Source organism: Frieseomelitta varia, unplaced genomic scaffold (genome assembly GCF_011392965.1).
Source record: "Frieseomelitta varia isolate USP_RPSP 00005682 unplaced genomic scaffold, Fvar_1.2 scaffold_345, whole genome shotgun sequence".
NCBI lineage: Eukaryota > Metazoa > Arthropoda > Insecta > Hymenoptera > Apidae > Frieseomelitta > Frieseomelitta varia.
This window is the reverse complement of record NW_025110085.1, coordinates 471,432-490,125: the sequence shown is the minus strand read 5'-3', so window position 1 is coordinate 490,125 and position 18,694 is coordinate 471,432. Positions and strand designations below refer to the sequence as shown.

The 18,694-nt window shown below is 36.0% G+C and overlaps 1 protein-coding gene across 1 annotated transcript in view; it reads right to left on the bottom strand.

Annotated features, from left to right (window-relative positions):
- The window catches only part of LOC122530524 (histone demethylase UTY-like), a 30,661-nt gene extending 20,045 nt beyond the window's left edge, over nt 1-10,616 (bottom strand). The window contains exons 1-3 of the mRNA XM_043657564.1: nt 10,593-10,616; nt 5,247-5,425; nt 1,803-1,931 (exon numbers count right to left, since the gene is read on the bottom strand). Coding sequence (XP_043513499.1) covers nt 1,803-1,931; nt 5,247-5,343 — 226 coding nt within the window. The 5' untranslated portion in view covers nt 5,344-5,425; nt 10,593-10,616. The remainder of the gene's footprint in view (nt 1-1,802; nt 1,932-5,246; nt 5,426-10,592) is intronic.
- Between the last annotated feature and the right edge of the window lie 8,078 nt (nt 10,617-18,694).

Genomic DNA, 18,694 nt, shown 5'->3' with positions numbered 1-18,694 from the left:
AAAATTTCAAGCGAACAAAGAATAAAAATTGAAGAACGAAGGATATCTACTAACACGTTATATAATATATTTGATAATTAGCGTCTAGAATGAAATAACTTTTTATGCTCGAGTAACATTTAACCAAGCGAGACAGCATAAAAAAAATTGTATCAATTCGTCATATATATTAATTGAATAACGTCCAAGCGTGAATGACAGACGCGAAAATTCATTTATTGTTATTAATGCTAACGTTAATAAATATTGAAGCGGTCAATGACTGTGGAAAACGATATTAATTGATTGAAAACTGATCGACCAAGATTATTTGCTACGATGCTGAGAGGAGTTTGAAAATTGAAGAGGCGGCTGTTTTAATTTTTATTACTTCAATTTACTTTCCCCTATTCGTTCAATTCCCATCCCCCTAAACAAGAACCAATGCAACAAACAAAATAAGCTTTTATATATATATATATATATATATATACATAAAAAAAAGAAAAAAACGCGCACGAAAATAAACGCGAAAAAACACAAGCCTCGAGAAATCCAATCAAAAGTTTGAAGTCCAAACAAAAAGGTGGATGAGAATAGAAGAGAAAGAGACAAACGCAGAAAGGGTGACGGGATAAAATGGTTCTCACAATCTCGCCTCCTTATCGAATTCGATTCTCTCTCTCTCTTGGTCTCTTCTGTCTCTTTCTCCCTTGCTTTCTGCTTTCTCCTCTCACTCTCGAATACGCATACTCTCCCCCTTGTCCTCCCTCCCTGCTGGCAACGTTCACCGCCCTATCTCATCGCTAGGCCACCCCAACCCGGAATAAATCAATACACGTGTCTGCTACTTGCACGTACACTTGGCTCGGGCCTTAAGCCGAATCGTCGCGAGCAGCTGACAGCTCTTCGCGAGACGAGAGAAAAACGACTCGCCCCGGCGTGTGATTTCGCGCGGTGGCGAGAGGGTTGAAGGGTTAATTAGCTGCGCGAAGAATGGTATTTTTTTTTTTTGCTGCACAGCGTTACACGATGTATAATGTGAATGCAACAGCTTGGGCCATAACAGAGTCGAACGGTCGATCGTTTAAATTCATGGGTGAAATTCAATTTCGTTAAAAGTCGTTTTTACATTGTTAAATTTTTGCCGTCGTGCGAAATTACTGTTAACCATCTACGAGTCCGCGTAACTTTCAGGTCAATAATATATTGACAGATTTTAGCAGATTTAGCTCTTTCACAAGATGACCTATACGTCTTAATTATACAATGTCTCTGAGATAACCAATAACAATATTGACGACGATTGGTACAAGTACTTCAAAAGTTAAAAAGTGAATTAATTATAATAAAATTGTTTAAAATTGGTAAGTATCTTTTTTAATCTGCATATACAGGTTTATATAATAATTGTTGACTTTCCGTTGCGTAAAATTTTAAATTTATATTTAAAAATTCGGCCCATAGAAGGCACCCATGATTTAAACTAATACGAAATTTAATGGATTTCATTGGATTATTATCTAATTAATTATCATGGAAATGCTGCAACAAATAGACTGGTTTGCAAGTAACTGTTGCAAATGGATGAAATTAGTTTACTTATTTTTTCATTAGTAGTTCAAGCTACTGGTTAATTAGTGTTATTTTTTTTATTAATTTACCAGCAATTTAACGAGCGAACTGTGGTTAAAAATTTAAATTAGATTTAGGATAGAAATTTGATGTTCTGATTGTGATGTGATACTCGTGTGCGTATTCGTAAGATTAGTAAGTATAAATGCGAAGGTAAAGCGTTTATGTGAATTATTGTTTCGACTCACCTAATTGACGACAAATGTCGGCCTTCAGGTGGGAAGGTAAAGCTTTCTCCTTAAGCAATGCCTCGTAATGCTCCTTAGCAAGACGATATTTCCCTTGGACCTCGTACAAATGGGCAATGTGAAATTTTACTGCAACAATAGAAAAAACGAAAAGAAAAACCAATTCAATATCGTAGAGTACAAAATCGTAGACTACTGCACACGCTGCAGCAACTGCATGATTAAATTACGTCACGAATTCTAAACACGAATTTGAAAAATTCATTTAACAATTTGTCCATTTTAAAAATCGATTTAGCGAGAATTATATTATGTCACACATTTGTAATTTAATCACACGCGACTACACAATTGTTGATACACTTTGCAATTATAACAGAGCACCATATGAATTAATTAATTCTTTGTACAGCTGTATTTATCAACTGTATAGCACATTTGAATTTATAATGTTGAATTTATAATACATGTACGTGATATTATGCACATCGCGTAGGTATATTGTTAGTTATAATATTTAAAACACGCTACAGATATACATATATATTAAATTGAATGACTGTACATTCTGTTTTCATTGGGATTTTCATTAGAGAAGTTCAATGTTCTAATTGAACGTTTCCGGTAGGAATTTACTTTCAAGTTCTCCGATAATTTTATACGAATTCAATTTGATTAAATTAAAATAATACTGTATCAATTATAATTTAATTATGAAACGATGTGAAATAATAATTTAGTTATTTCTAGTTTAGTCAGTCTCTATTTTCTATATTTTTAAATCTAAACTCACGTCTCCAATTTGATTCAACTATGGTGCACGTAAATAGTTCTCTAGGATTGTTGGCAAAATACTGGCTTAAAATCTCGGTGGGTCGTGCCTTTAGGTTCGCTTCGTTTTATAACAACTTCCGTCGAAGGGAGGGGAAAAAACCAATTTCTCGGTAAACAAAAATGATTCGTGTCTAAGCTGAATGATGGGAATTCCTTCGAACGATGAATCAGTTCTTCTGTGTGATTTAATTTGGAGAACATCATTGAGCGTCATTGTGTAGCCAGTTGTTCGCGAACTGCTGGTACACTAAATTTATACTTGAAACAGTCCAGAACAAGCAGAGCTCCGGTCGATTCATTCGTGTTTCTTGGTAATTCAAAGTGACGCGAACGAAGCTGTGCAACAAAAAGAAATTCTTCCTTCTTGTTGCTCGAGATTTAACGTTCTATTCCACTCGTGCCGCTTGATAAATTGTTACGTAGAATCGTCATATACTATGTACTATCTATACGATATTTATACGATATTTAATATTTGTTACTCTGATTCAGAATTTTATTCCTAGCTCTATTTTCAGACGAAGTTTAGCCAGTTGATAAATTTCTTTGCACCTTGAGTTTATCATCCAAATGGTCAGTAAATTCCTTTGAAAATTCATTCACATATCGTTCATATAAAATATTTATTACATTATATTATATTATACATTTATATATAAATATTATGTAATATTTATATTAATAACATAGTATGTTACATATATTATATAATATTAATATTAATAAATATTTATAAATAATTATAATATATATTATATAATTATATACTCATTATTTATCATATATATTATACATTCATTATTTATTACTGTTCATATATACATTTATATATAAATATTATACATGTACAACTATGTTATTAATATAAATATTATATTATTAATATAAATATTAAATATTATTTAATATTTATATTAATAACATAGTATATTATATATATTATATAATATTAATATTAATAAATATTTATAAATAATTATAATATATATTACATATTTATACACTCATTATTTATTATATATATCATACATTTATTATTTATTACTGTTCATATAATATATTTATATTAAGAGTTAGTTAGTACTAGCCTAAGTTGTGTACAGTACAGATAAAGGAACAACAACAGAATAAAATTGAAACACGGCGGAGAGAAGATCCAGAGAAATGATAGAACGATATTTATTCTACAACCGTTAATATAATTATATTCCGCCGATCCCATTATCCCGTTTAAAGCGAGGGTTTAAAAAAATTACCCACTGACATCGTAACCGTTCCCAAGGGTGCGAAAGAAAGCAAAAGTATGAAAAACACCCCCGAGAACTTCCTCGTCCAACGTGCGCGCAACGTTGCACGTGCGAGTTGAAGAAAAATCGTTAAAGGCCGCGCTTAACGCGCCCTTAAAACATCGACCACTGCGTGATATGTGTTATCGTAGGTCACACGTGACACGGGAATCGCTGTATCACGTTAAAAAAAGAAAAGAGGGTCAAGTTCGAGGCGATAGGCAAGCAGCGAAAGGCCTGAGGGGGGTCGAGATGTTGTCAATACGTGGCCGCGCAGGTATATAAAAGGCGGGAAATATCGATTTCATCGCGGCTCGTTAAATAATATGTTAAAAGTGCGGACGCGTGATCCCGTATCGGGATTATTTCAACTCCTTTTCGTATCTCTCGCACACAGGGCTCTTCTTTTTTTCATTCGCTCGCCTTTCACTCTCTCATTTGTGGGTTAATTGTGCTTGCACACTTTATGACGGATTTATCGGATTTGGTTGGCGAATTTTAATGGAGTGAGAAGAGCTGAGCTTAGCGTAGTATTTTTAATTCCACGAAATTTATTTGACTTATCTCACCCCGTCTCTCACTGAAATTACGTTCCCGATTTTTATACACTTTCGCGCGATTCGGAGTCCGTTTCGTCAGGTGTGTTAGGTCGAGTGAAAATTAAAACATTAGGAGATCCTTCTTTGAGAGAACAAAGGAAACCAGAATCAATCCGCCAAAGTTTCGGTGAAAGTGAATCAATCCGCAGGAGTTCGATATCCGAGAGAACGCGATCGACGGCTTTTAATTTGACGCAAAGCTCGTCCTCGCCGATGAGATATATCTGTACAAAAGCGAGAGCCCCGTAGAAAGTGAAAGTTCCCATTCACATTTCCGCAAAATCCTCCTTTGCTCGCGGGTACATTGAGAACAAGGTTCGCCTAACGAATATCAATTAAATTGCTTGGAACATTTTATCATCCAATAACGTTAGTCTGACGTTAGCAGAAAGTTATTGCCAATAATTCTCAAACAGTATTCTCAATTTTTCAATCTAGTCGATCTAGGAATATTAAAATAGAAAATCGAAGAACAAGTTTGTCGTGTTATACTCAACAGTCTCTAACTTCGAGTCGACATTTCGGGAGATCTTTCGAAAAAAAAAAAAACAGAAAAAAAGAGGAAGAAGAAAGAAACGAACATATGGCATTGGAGTGTAAGATTTCGGGAGTAAAAACGCACGGTACACGGTCGGCAGCTGTTTCACGTTGAATTTCACGAAGACGGGAGGGATGCGCGTAGGCGATCGTCTAGAAAAGGGACAAGAAGAGAATCAAGAACTCACTTTCAAGCTTGGAGAAGGAGGCAGGTGTCGTGGCGTCGATCAGAGCGAGTGTCAGATGCTTCAGGGCGGCGTCGAAGTCAGCGTGGACCTTCAGCATTAAGCCGAGCCGTAGGTGAACCTCGCAGGCTCGTGGAAATCCTGGTTCCACCCATAGCACCTGCTGGAATGCTTTCACGGCCCTGAAAAAGCAAACGAAAGTTTTACCATTTTCATTTAAATCGGCGATTAATGTCGTTTAAATGTAGAATGAACACAAACATAAACTTTTACAAACACATGTTCTTTTACAATTTTTTATTATTTTACTTGGAAACATAAATGATGGCATTTACGTGTGAAAAACCAACATTGAAAACGAACGAGTTATGACATTTTCAAACCCTTCAGCCACCCCGGTACGACCAATTGAAACACTTGAGACGAAAAATTGAGGACAGAAAGGACCAATTTTACCAACAGGGATCTCAATGATGTTAAATAAATGAAAGTTTGCTCTCAGGTAGTAGAAAATTGTCCGAAGCTTATTTAGAAAAACGACACGTTCAGAATCTATTTGTAAGATTTGCTTCGATTATCCTATTGAGAATCTCTCTCTCACTGGTTGGCGCGACTGAAGTAGCTCGTCGACGAAAATCATGGTTCGTTTGATAAATTCACGGTTAAGAAACAGGTTCACGTGGCGAATTCGAATCGCGTGCACGGGCAGGATGGACAGGAAGCGGGTTGGTGTTGCGGCTTGTCACGCGACAGCCATGTCTGGGAGGGAGGGCAAGTGGACGAAAACCATAGGGACAATCGATGGACAGGCAACAATAACGATTGTGCAGTTGCAAATAACACGGTGCATGTGTCCGGCCGGTCGAAGCTAAAACGAATCCGACTTGATTCGCAGCCACCGAAGAAAACCGGAAGTCAATGCCTCCCTGACGTTGTTTGCGCATCGACATCGCTTGCAAGTGAAATATTATTTCTTCGACGTAGCGAAAAAATGTGTTTCAGCAGGATTTGAAATGTGGATGCTTGTCGAGTTTTTGACAATTATAATAATTATAATAAACTGTACTATAAATTAAATAGTTGTAATAAATTAATATAAATTAAATGAAATAGTTGTAATAAATTAATATAAATTAAATAAAACAGTTATATTATTATAATAAACTGTACTATAATTATACTATAAATAAATAAAATAGCAATAAACTATACTATAATAGTGCTATAAATAAATAAAATAGTTACAATAAACTAATATAAACTAATATAAATTAAGTAAAATGGTTATCATAAATTAATATAAATTAAATAAAATAGTTATAATAAATTAAACAGTTATATAATTATAATAAACTATACTATAATTATACTATAAATAAATAAAATAGCAATAAACTATACTATAATGGTACTATAAATAAATGAAATAGTTATAACTATACTATAAATTAAATAGTTATAATAAATTAATATAAATTAAGTAGAACGGTTATAATAAATTAATATAAATTAAATAAAACAGTTGTATAATTATAATAAACTATACTACAATTATACTATAAGTAAATAAAATAGCAATAAACTATACTATAATAGTACTATAAATAAATAAAATAGTAATAAACTATAATTACACTATAATAATAACTATACTATAATAGTAATAAACTATAATTATACTATAAATAAGTAAAATTGTTATAATAGTTAAAATAATGTTTTAAATAAAAGTCCAACGAAGAATTTACTAAAAAAAGGGGGGGGGAGTATTATCCATTTGGAGTATTATCTGTACAAGCTTGTTTATGAAATGTTTCATAAACGCACAGAATCGCAATGCTCTCGCCAGCAAGCAACGAATCATCGGCTTTAACGAACCGTTTGGCAAGTGTCAGCCGTGAATTCCAAGTACGGCAATGCCGGGCGTCATTTTATTTCAGCTTTTGGAGTTGGCCTGCTGGACGGAAGCCAACGTTAAATCAACGTACACAGATTGAATAATACTTTACTCGGTCTCACGTACGAGACGAAGTAAGGTATACACATATCGAACGTGTTGGTGAATCAGACTATCGAGTGGATTCCCGTTGCACTTTCTCGAACTACTATGCCACGGAGAACCGTAACAACCTCGTGCAAAGCATTCGAAGAATGATTTTTTTTCTTTTTTTTTTTTCTCGAGTGTGTCGGAATTTATGAAACATCCAGGTACAACGAATGACGTGTGTATTAGAAATAATTTTATACGGAGATTCTACTTTTTTCGATCATATTCTTGAAACTATAATAATTTGCATAAAAATCGTTAGATATAACGAATGATGTACGTGTTGGAAATAATTTTTTATACAGAGATTCTACCTTTTCAATCATATTCTTGAAACTATAATTTGCACAAAAATCCGCAATATATTTCACACTAACGTTAGAAAAATTCCAATATAACCGATCATCCGTGTAAATAAGTCACTAACAATTTCCAAATATTAACAGAAGAATAGAATTTTGGTACAGCCTAACGACTTTTGATAGTTGCCCAACAAATTATTACCTCGTCGCTGCTAAAAGATGTAAAAGTGAAGTAAAGGACACATCATTGTTTCGTTCCTAACAAGAAGACCGACGGAGAACGGAAGTAACGAGAAGATTAATTCCGCGGCGAGCTCGACGACAAATTAATTGAAGCTCGGCTGGCGTGCTCGCCCGTGATGAGAAGTAGAACGACCGAGATAAAAAAAAAAAAAAAGAAAAATATGGGAGTAAAACGGAGGGAAAATAAAAAGAAAAAATATGGAGGAGGAGATGGAGAAGAGAGAAAGAAATTGGTCGGTTAGTCTTGGCGTGAAGATGGTAGTAAATTCATTCATGAGAAGGCTATTCATTCATCGTTTCATTCACTCCTCGTTTCCTTTCGGGGTTCGTTGTCTTCGGGAATGAGTCACTGTTACACGCGGTCGGCTGCTCGTGTGGGAGAGGCAGAAATGTCACTGACTCGAGTGTTGCGAAATATATTTTGCGAGAAATTCTGTTCGATTTCGCACTGGAAACGAAACTTTGCACCGCCAGCCAGCCAGAATTTTGAACTTCGCGCGCGTTCGTGTTTAAAGATGAGTTTGAACGAACGTTGATTTACGCATGTGTGGATGGACAAGCGTTAAAACGTGGAATTTTCAATATTTCAATATATTACAAATAAAATAAAGTGAGAGAGAGAGAGAGAGAGAAAATTATTTTACTTGCAAGGTATATATTACAAAGTTACTAAAAATACAAACAGATTAGATTAGCCAAAATACCGAAAGAAATATTTAAAGATGCACAGTAATTTCCCCAAGTATTCCAAACTTGTTATTTTCATCTCAAATGAAAAGAACATCAATCTAGGAACGCACAGTTTAGAGATTAACCCCTTGCGCTGGCAACCGACTGCGGACCATAACGAGTGACCGTACCGTACACAATAATTCGTCGCGTTCTTTTTCTTCTTAAACTCGTCGGTACGATGTCACGGGATAGAAATTATTGAGAAGTATAATAAATTTATTATTTGTTTTGTCTCGGTTATACTTAAATATACTTAAAATTGAGAAAATTATTGCAATTTTGGGACAGAAAATTGTCGACGTGCGTGGCACGAGGTTTAACCACGTTGCGCTGGCAACCGATTGCGGACCATAACGAGTGACCGTACACAATAATTCGTCGCGTTCTTTTTCTTTTGAACTCGTCGGTACGATATCACTGGATAGAAATTATTGAGGAGTAATAAAATTATTATTTGTTTCGCCTGGGTTATACTTAAATATACTTAAAACTGAGAAAATATTGTAATTTTGGGACAAAAAGTTCTCGACGTGCGTGGTTAACCACGTTGCGCTGGCAACTGATTGCGGACCATAACGAGTGACCGTACACAATAATTCGTCGCGTTCTTTTTCTTTTGAACTCGTCGGTACGATATCACTGGATAGAAATTATTGAGAAGTAATAAATTTATTATTTGTTTCGCTTGGATTATACTTAAATATACTTAAAACTGAGAAGATATTGCAATTTTGGGACAAAAAGTTCTCGACGTGCGTGGCACGTCATTCCAGCGCATGAGGTTAATTAACTCAGATAGAACTGACGATTAACTCACAATCAATGTTATTAAAGGGTCTGGACAATTGGGGAGAGGGAGTAAACGGAGTGGATCTGTGACTGATCTACCTCAACCATGACGAAACAGAAATGAAATGTCGCCTGTTTGTTGGTCGCTGCCATTGACCTGGGTATTTATAGGTTGAAACATCGATTCACACAGTGTAGAACTTGCACCCGGCTAGCTGGGTCCAACGAGCAATATTGATACTCATCATTCTGATTAAAAAAAAAAAAAAAAAAAAAAAAATACAGATCGATAAATCGAGCGACAACCGTAACAATCGTGTCATAGTTTTTCATGTTTTACGAACGACACTGTGTTTTAACACGTACGTAAGCGCAGTTGGAGATAAATTTTAACATATTCGACATGGTTACGTTGTACAAACTTGAACAATCTAAACTGACAAATTTATTTAGCCTACGTGCTTCGTAGATCGTTTGCTGATGACATATATTACTTGTTTCTCAATATTTTTGCAGTTTGATATGAGAAACATAATACAAATGCGTCGTTAAAACATGAAATATTAGGTTGTTGTGATTAGTAAGGATTATAATATTTATAATACGTATTGCAACTATCGAATGACATAAGTAAAAGATTATTACTGATTTGCAAGTCTCTTAGAAATCTAATTGATCAAATCTTTCATTATGGTTTTAATGTTCGCAATGATACCAAAATTAGGTATTAAAACAATTTCTAATTTGCTAATATATATTTCTCATTTTGTTCTTTAGTATTCTAAAATATACTGAACCAAGTGTTAACCATACTTATATATAACTCCTTATTCGTGAAATGTATAATTTTCTTTAAACTGTTAATTTTTACTATCGCATGATTATCTCATAAATTTTCATATCTTTTAATTTAATTTCTAGATTCATTAATTCCTTGATTATCAAGAACTGTTATTTAAATAAAACTATAAATAGCAACTTTTTTATCATTAAAAGTGCTTATTCGTAAAAAATTTTATGCAGGAAAGAAAAATACTTATCAAAAGATAAGACACCGGTTATCCAATAATCATCGTGAATCTAGCGTTTAAAATTGTTAGATAAATATCGTTCGATTGCTTTTGAATTAAATACAAACATGTTTCATAATGTAGTGAAAACAATTTCACTGAAATGAAAATTTTTTTCGTTCGGTGTTTCATTCACTTTTTCAACAAAATATACCACAATACGTACGTTTGGTTTTTCTATAACCCACAACGCTGGTTTATGTCAACGAAGCCACGCCAAAGAAACATTATTCATTCGGATACCTATGTAAATGAGAATAAAATTACTATAACGATCATTCCTTCTCTTTTCTGTTAATTTACTTCAAGTTTACTGAATTAGTATTTAATTATTAATTTCTATTTATTCATTATTGATTTATTTTAATGTTATTATTATTATTTATTTAATTTACTTCCTTCAAACTACTGCACTGAAACTAAAAATTGATTGTAAATTAGATTAACTGTAACAAGTTGTAAATAAATAATTCTGTGAACTATGTATTACTATTTTGTTAAAAATAATGTAATAAGAGTAAAGTTAAGATAATAACAAGACTGCAGATAAAGTGGTGACTGAGGTTCTAAATTCTTTCTGTAAACAAAGTAGATACATGTATCTAATCACTATGACATTAGAGTACCTACTTTGATTTTTTTTACGTTCTTCGCGTTTTTACAGTTTAGCATTATCTGGAAAATTTTTTTCAATTTAGAACGAGGAAGTTGTCAAGCAATATAGTTGGCCAAGTAACATTTTGGATCTGTGTTCTGGCACAAAAAACAAGGTTGCAAATAATAGTATTTAATAGTATTTTTAATCGTAATTCAAAAATATATAAAATGTATATTTATCTCCAGATAGAATGATATTTTATTTTAAATATATAAAACGTAAATGTATTGGTGGCTAAAAGCTGTAAGTAGAAACGTCCAGTCCGTGTCAAACCATGCGTAGAGCAGACATTCTACTTAGATAGAAGTCAACATCCATACATCTATTAAATTTCAAATTAGATTCTCATTGGTTGGTTAATTGGGACAGCATTTATTCGAATTTGAAATTTTAAACGATACTCAATTATCAATCATAAGCATACGAAGATTTTTGACAATTACCGTTTAGTAAATGAGCTAAAGACTGAACTTCTGTAAATTGTGCCCATTTATTTAAACACGAGTTTCTACGAATGATCATGGATGATGGCCAGAACGAGCGATCTATCATGCAAACACCAGTTATACGTCAATATAATTTAGTCGTTCGACAAATTCGTATGAAGGAAGCATATAAATTCATAAAGAATTCAGTTACATTCTCAAATAAATTTTCACAGTTAACCTCTTGCGCTAGTAACTGATTCACGGACCATAACAAGTGACCAAACCCTCTACAATAACTCTCTACAATTCGTCTTCTTTTTGATATCATCGGTATATCGCTGAATAGAAATTACTAAGAATTAATAAATTTAATGTTCGTTTTGCGTTGATATGGGTTATATTTTCAATATATTTAAAACTAAGAAAATATATTGGAATTTTGAGCCAAATATTCTCGATCCACGTGTTTATTCCAGCGCAAGACGTTTAATAATCGACACTGAAAGCAGCTTGAACTGGCCAAGGCCTGTGGTGTCGTGAACAAAGAAAGGGTGGCACCTTTCAATCGTCAGGCGTAAACCATCGAAATGGAATGTAAATGAAGTCATTAAAGCGGCGACAAGGCACCGCCTCGTTGATATCTTCTCGTGAATCGCGAGGACCTTCTCTTTAGTTATCGTGCGTACCAAGCCGGTGCATTTCGGATTTCCTGCTCCCGGCTGTTTCGTGCGTTGAACGGCGCGTGTAAAGGCAAAGGCCAGTCCTCTTCGTCGCGTCGCGGTGCAGCAGCCTCGAAGGGTGCATTTTAATGCACCCTCCTCGACTCTGCAGGTCGCTTTAACACCTCATAAATTAATTAACGCCGGTATGACCTATTAATGGCCGTTTTGTCGACAACGCTCGATGGCCGTTGCTCGCCCGAGACGAGATGATATTTCTTTCATACTTTTTTTTCTTTTTTTCTTTAATCATTTTTCTACAGAAGTAAGAGAGTTCAATTAATATCACTGTTAGAGTATTTCCTTCGTCGCAATACATCTTTTATTTTGATCGACATAATTTACAGGAATGTCTAATTAGTATCAATTTGAATATTTACATCTTTCTGCACCTGTGAATTGTTCTGTAAAAAATATTTCACACCTCTGCTCGTTTTACCACTTACATAATTTACTGACACGTACAGATATGCAATGAATCTTTCACCCTAAGAGGCACCAATTTTTAAGACTCAAAAGACAATTTTAAAATACAAATTGCAGATTGTGGAACGCATGTAGCTTATGAATAATGAGTTTAATAATCACACACACATACACAATTATCTTGCAGAAACGTGAACAATGAAACGCAAAAACACGTTACATTCTCGTTCACTGTATAATATATGGACGTTCGTGTTCGCGGTATTATGTGTTAGGTATAGTTGTCAGGTATAGTTGTTCGACCATTCTTACGCAATAATAGCGCCATTCTCCTTTTAAGATACCGAAGAGAATCGTACGAATGTCCTTCCAAGATACCGTTTCAACATCCACGCGAAAACTGCAATTTTCCTAGCGTTCGATGCAATAGAAATTTTGTAAAAATAAAGGTTTTATCCGTGTATATTAGAAATGTGCCCTTTTATATTTCTACGAGTGCAGTTCACAGTAATTCGTTACTACGCATGTTACGTTACGTAGATTAGAAGGTTTTTTATTATTTATTACTATTTCATTGTCTCTTTATATTCTGCATTCTTATTTCTTTTCTTGTATTTTTTTTCTCTTACTTTTTAATTATTTTCACTCGTTATCACGTGTCTTAACTTCAATATGTAATTTAATTCAATTTATAAACTAAATATTTATTAAATATTTACTAAATAAATAAAAATATTTACTAAATAGTTACTAAATAAATAAAAATATTTACTAAATAAATAAAAATATTTACTAAATATTTATTTTAAAAAATTGTAAATAAATATTTAGCAAAAATACAAGATCTTCGAAAGCAACAGTATTCGATAGAAGAAAAGTATAGTTAATAAAAATTCCTTGTACGTGAAAAGCGAAATACACGTAACATTGAAGTTAAGTTCGACGTATGGCCTCGCACATGCCATAAAATTGCCCGCCGTTACACTATTTCCAGAGAAGCTATAAACTTTCAAATTTGTATTGAGAGTTTAGCGATTTCATCTACAAGAATCTGGTACAATTTATCCTGGTCGTTTCTATCTTAAGAAACGCCACGGCGATATAAAACAAAAAAAACAAAAAAAAAAGGGGTCGACCTAAACTGCAACTCAACTAAGTTGCAAAGCTAAGCACCACCGGTGTCCAACCGGCCGTGTTAACACGTATCGCGTTAAATCTCGTCTCCGACGATTCGCGCAAGTTCTTGTTTACCTGGCTTGTACCCTTGTCAGCGTTTCGTATCGCGCCTGGTTCACGCTCGTTATAATAGTACTCCGGCGATTCTTAGCGATACGGAGAGCTTTATGGTGTCACGGAATTCTGCCCGCCCACGCGTGCACCAAATTGGTGAACCGGTCGAACCAAATGACGATTTATTAGCTCTCTCCCCTCTGCAGAAAATTCGAAAAACCGATTTTATTATCAAAGAATCTAGTAGCGTGATGTTGTTTCTAATCAAACCATGATATGCACAGTGTTACACAAGCTCGATGTAGAAGATTTTCACCACTTGCGCTGGCAACTGATTGCGGACCATAACGAGTGACCGAACCGTACACGATAATTTGTTCTTTTTCTTTTGAACTCGTCGACACGATGTCACTGGATAGAAATTACTGACAAGTAATAAATTTGTTATTTGTTTCGCCTGGGTTATACTTAAATACACTTAAGACTGAGGAAATATTGCAATTTTGGGACAAAAAATTCTCGACGTTAGAGGTTAACCACGTTGCGCTGGCAACCGATTGCGGACCATAACGAGTGACCGAACCGTACACAATAATTTGTCGCGTTCTTTTTCTTTTTTGAACTCGTTGGTATGATGTCACTGGATAGAAATTACTGAGAAGTAATAAATTTATTATTTGTTTCGCCTGGGTTATACTTAAATATACTTAAGACTGAGGAAATATTGCAATTTTGGGACAGAAAATTTTCGACGTACGTGGCACGAGGTTAACCACGTTGCGCTGGCAACCGACTGCGGACCATAACGAGTGACCAAACCGTGCACAATAATTTGTCGCGTTCTTTTTCTTTCGAACTCGTCGGTATGATGTCACTGGATAGAAATTATTGAGGAGTAATAAAATTATTATTTGTTTCGCCTGGATTATACTTAAATATACTTGAGACTGAGGAAACATACTTGAGACTGCAATTTTGGGGCAAAAAATTCTCGAAGTAGCAAGAAGTTAAGAGGTTACTTAATCCGTAGACTTTGAGATTCTTATGACAATTAATATTATTAGTTAGTAATTTTTAAAAAAGCTTCATTTTCAAAAGATTTCCAAATTACCCATTTGTGAATTTTATAATAAGAATAGTGTAGCAATTAGTAAATAAGTTTCAATCAATTAAAACATTTTAAAGAAGCAATAACGTAATACTTTGATGTAACTAACGTGATCTTAAGAGTAATTTAAAACGCACAATTGTCAAAAGCGAGAACGAAGAGAAACAAGTAAATAAGACTTGCCCCGGCCACGTCGGATAAAATAATAACTGGCTGACCTAAAAAATCAAATCTCTGACCTTTTTCGTCGTGTGCGCGCGCGTGGAATTGATCAGCGAACGTTTAATTGCAAAAATAACACTGTTTTTTTCAAGAGGGCCACAGGCGGTATTACGTTGGAGAGACAGAGAGAGACAGAGAGACAGAAAGAGAGAGAGAGCAGTGGGTGTGGATGCACCGGATATAAAAGCAGTCGTGCGTTATGCCGCGCTCTGGAAAAAGAAGAAGAAAAAAAGAGCAAAACGAGATAATAAATGTGCATCATTCAGAGAGAGCTCACGAGGTAGAATGAACCCGTACCAAGGATTTATATGTATATACCTTATATGTATATACCTTCTTTCTCCTTTCCCTTTCTGCCTCTCTTTCTATTTCTCTTTCATTCTCTTCATTCGGTTATGCAACTGTTTTTAATCCCATTGAAACCGAGCCGGCACGCCCGGGAGAGTGAAATATCACAAATGGGCCGCCGATCCTCGCGCATAAATAAGCGATTTCAAACACGTGACTGAACTAAGATCAAGACTGCACTTTCGTTTCTGATCTTCGTCTAACGTTTTCGTATTTGCTGTTTTCGTCTCTGCTCGTTCTTTCGTTTTCATTTGACACATTCATTCGGTATTCATTAAAAAAAAAAAAGAAACTGTGCCCCGACTAATTCCGACAAATCGAAATGCATCGTCTTTCAGAACAAAACGGAGTTAATCGTAGATGCGAGTCATTCGTTTCTTGAGAATTACAATTAACGATCCGTAGGCTCGCGTAATCGAGCGAAATTAAGAAATTTGATCAATCCCCTCGGCGCTGGCAACTGTGGTTCGCGGACCATAACGAGTGGCCGAGCCGTACACGACAATTCGTCGCCTTCCTTTTCTTTTTAATAGGTTTAATAAACTTATCATTTGGTTTGCCTTTGGGTTACACTTGAACATACCTGAAACTGAGAGAATGAATTGCGATTTGGGACAAAAAATTCTTAAAAAAAAAAAAAAAAAAAAAAAAGAAAAAAAATCTTAGGGAAACACTCGCAATCGAGAGCTTCGTTTCGACGTCGAATTCCCTCGGGCTGCTTTTGATAAATCGTTTCAGTCGAATTTCCGGCAATACCGGTCTGTGAAAAATTGCCACGATTTTTCATTGAGCCGTCATAAAATCGACCGAAGGTAAACGTGAGCTACGACGGAAACGATACGATATATTGCCGCTGATTATCGCGCAACGAACAAACAGAGAACGCCTATCCCAGAGTTTCCATTGCGTATCACGTACCGCGTATCGCGAACCAGCTTACGATATCGCCGCATGAAACTCCACGATTCGGTGCAGAACGATCGATCAACGACTTCTCGTTCGCTTTACTGCCTGCTACGGTTTTATGCTCGCGTTTATTGCCAGCCACTAGCTAAAACTGTAAAGTTCGCGCGAACAGGAGGAATTTAAATCAATGGAGATCGAGCAATCGATTCTGATCCATTTTGTCAACGTTCTCTCCGTGTTCTTGGCCAATCTGAGAGTATCTCAAACATTACGCCGATTTTAAAACACACGTATAAAAAATGCTTGTTAACCGGCTGCTTTTCGTCGATCACGATGAAAGCGTGTTGACGATATCGCGCTAATGATGAATTTCCGTTCTACTTGAACTTCAATTGCTTTTTTATTGCGAGCTCAAACCAACGTTCAAAAATAACCAGCATTTTCAATTCCTACACTTTCAGATTTAGTCCGAGATGCAGCAGTGCGCGTATTTCTCGTGCTTAAATGCTCGGGAAAGCCCCCGACTCTTGTGATATTCGATATTTATCTTTTCGAGAAAGTCGTAACTTCGTTCTCGAGAATCTAGACTGGATTATTAGGAATCGTCGCCCCCCTAGTGCAAATCCAAGTTTTAAAGTTTCTGAAACTCAAAGTCCCAGCGAGCGTAAACGGTGCCACTTATATCGCTACGTATCTATAAGCTAGTCGTCGAAATCTTCGCTAGTAAGAAATTCCATAAGCAACATCTGCGTATAGTAAATGAGGCTGGTTTCCTTTCTCCTGGTAAATTTTTCTTCATAAACATACCGTTTATTGTTTCGTCCGTGACCTTTTGCTCTCTCTCTCTCTCTCTCTCTCTCTCTCTCTTCGACTCGGACGTAAAATTTAATGTCCGTAAGGTCTACTCGCTGGTATATTCGGAAACGGCTGGTCGCAACTTAGGGTAGTCTCTATATAATACAAGTGCCGTCTGATAAAGGAGCTCAGAGACAAGATGGATGAGACGAGATAAAGCCGGCCCAGGTCCGGGGCTCGACGTCGCTAAACAGAACGAGCGGTGACAAAAAAAGAAAAGGAAGACGTTGAATCGTCATAGAAAGAATGACCTTTTTGATGTTCGCGCTTTAGATAAGACTGAGACCCGGAGGTCAGTGACTTAATTAAAAATAAGGCAGCTCGTTAAATTAGCAACAACGATTTTCTCGTGATCCAAGAGATGCCAACCACAAGACCGAGATGCCGAGTGTCGTCTTGATAAAACGCGACAAGATTCTTCGTCGAATCGAGTTGCTTATCTTTCGTACAACACACGCAGTGTAAATGTCTATCAGTTGGTCAATTGAAAATACTATTCCTCCTCGAGGATTGACCAAATTTACAGACTTGTAAACCCTGTCTAACCGTCTAAAGAGAAGAATCTCGTTCATGGTCGACGACTGAATTTGAAAGAAATACGATATTCATTTACCACTGCGTTACTGTAAGTCGTTTGGTCTCTGTTTCATTTTGATTACCTCGCGTCACCCCAGAGAAGCGGTTAGAGAAAAGTAATTAAGACATTTCAAGAGAAACGTCATTTCTGTCGGCCAGGACACTTGTCACTTCGAGCAATAAATTCACGTCCAAGGATTGAAATTAAGTCCTTAATACCAGCCTCGCGACAAAAACGAATGATCTTACCTCCAGTTCCCCGATTTTCTCATCCGGGGTCGTGCTGGGTTTCGCTTTGTCCTTCCCACTGTTCCCGGTGGTTCCGGGCGCGGGCCGCACCGTCCCATTCGCTCTACGGATAAGAAGCTTACCGACCGAGGATAATCGGACCGCATTCAATTTTCTATCAGACCTCACCTCAGCCAGACCGGAATCGAAAACCGCATTCGGTTCTTTTTCCAGTGAAATCACTAGGTAGCTCGGCATGTCCGGGCGCGGGCGCGGCCGCGGCCGCCTCGCGCGCTCCACTTTCGAATCGGCGGTGTAGAATTGGATTTCGCAGGAGCACAACCGAAGAAGTGCATCTTCAGCGTGGTGTGTCCGGGAAAAGAGGCCGGTTAAGCGCCGCTTAACCCAATTACCGCCGGGAATCTCAGGCAATTCCATTTTTTTCTTTTTTTCTCTTTCTACCGAACCAGTCGACGCTGCTAGCGACACTGGATTTCAAGTCACTATCATTCAATGGGGGTTGCGTCACTTGTCACGAAACGGTGCAAACACGACGATGATCTC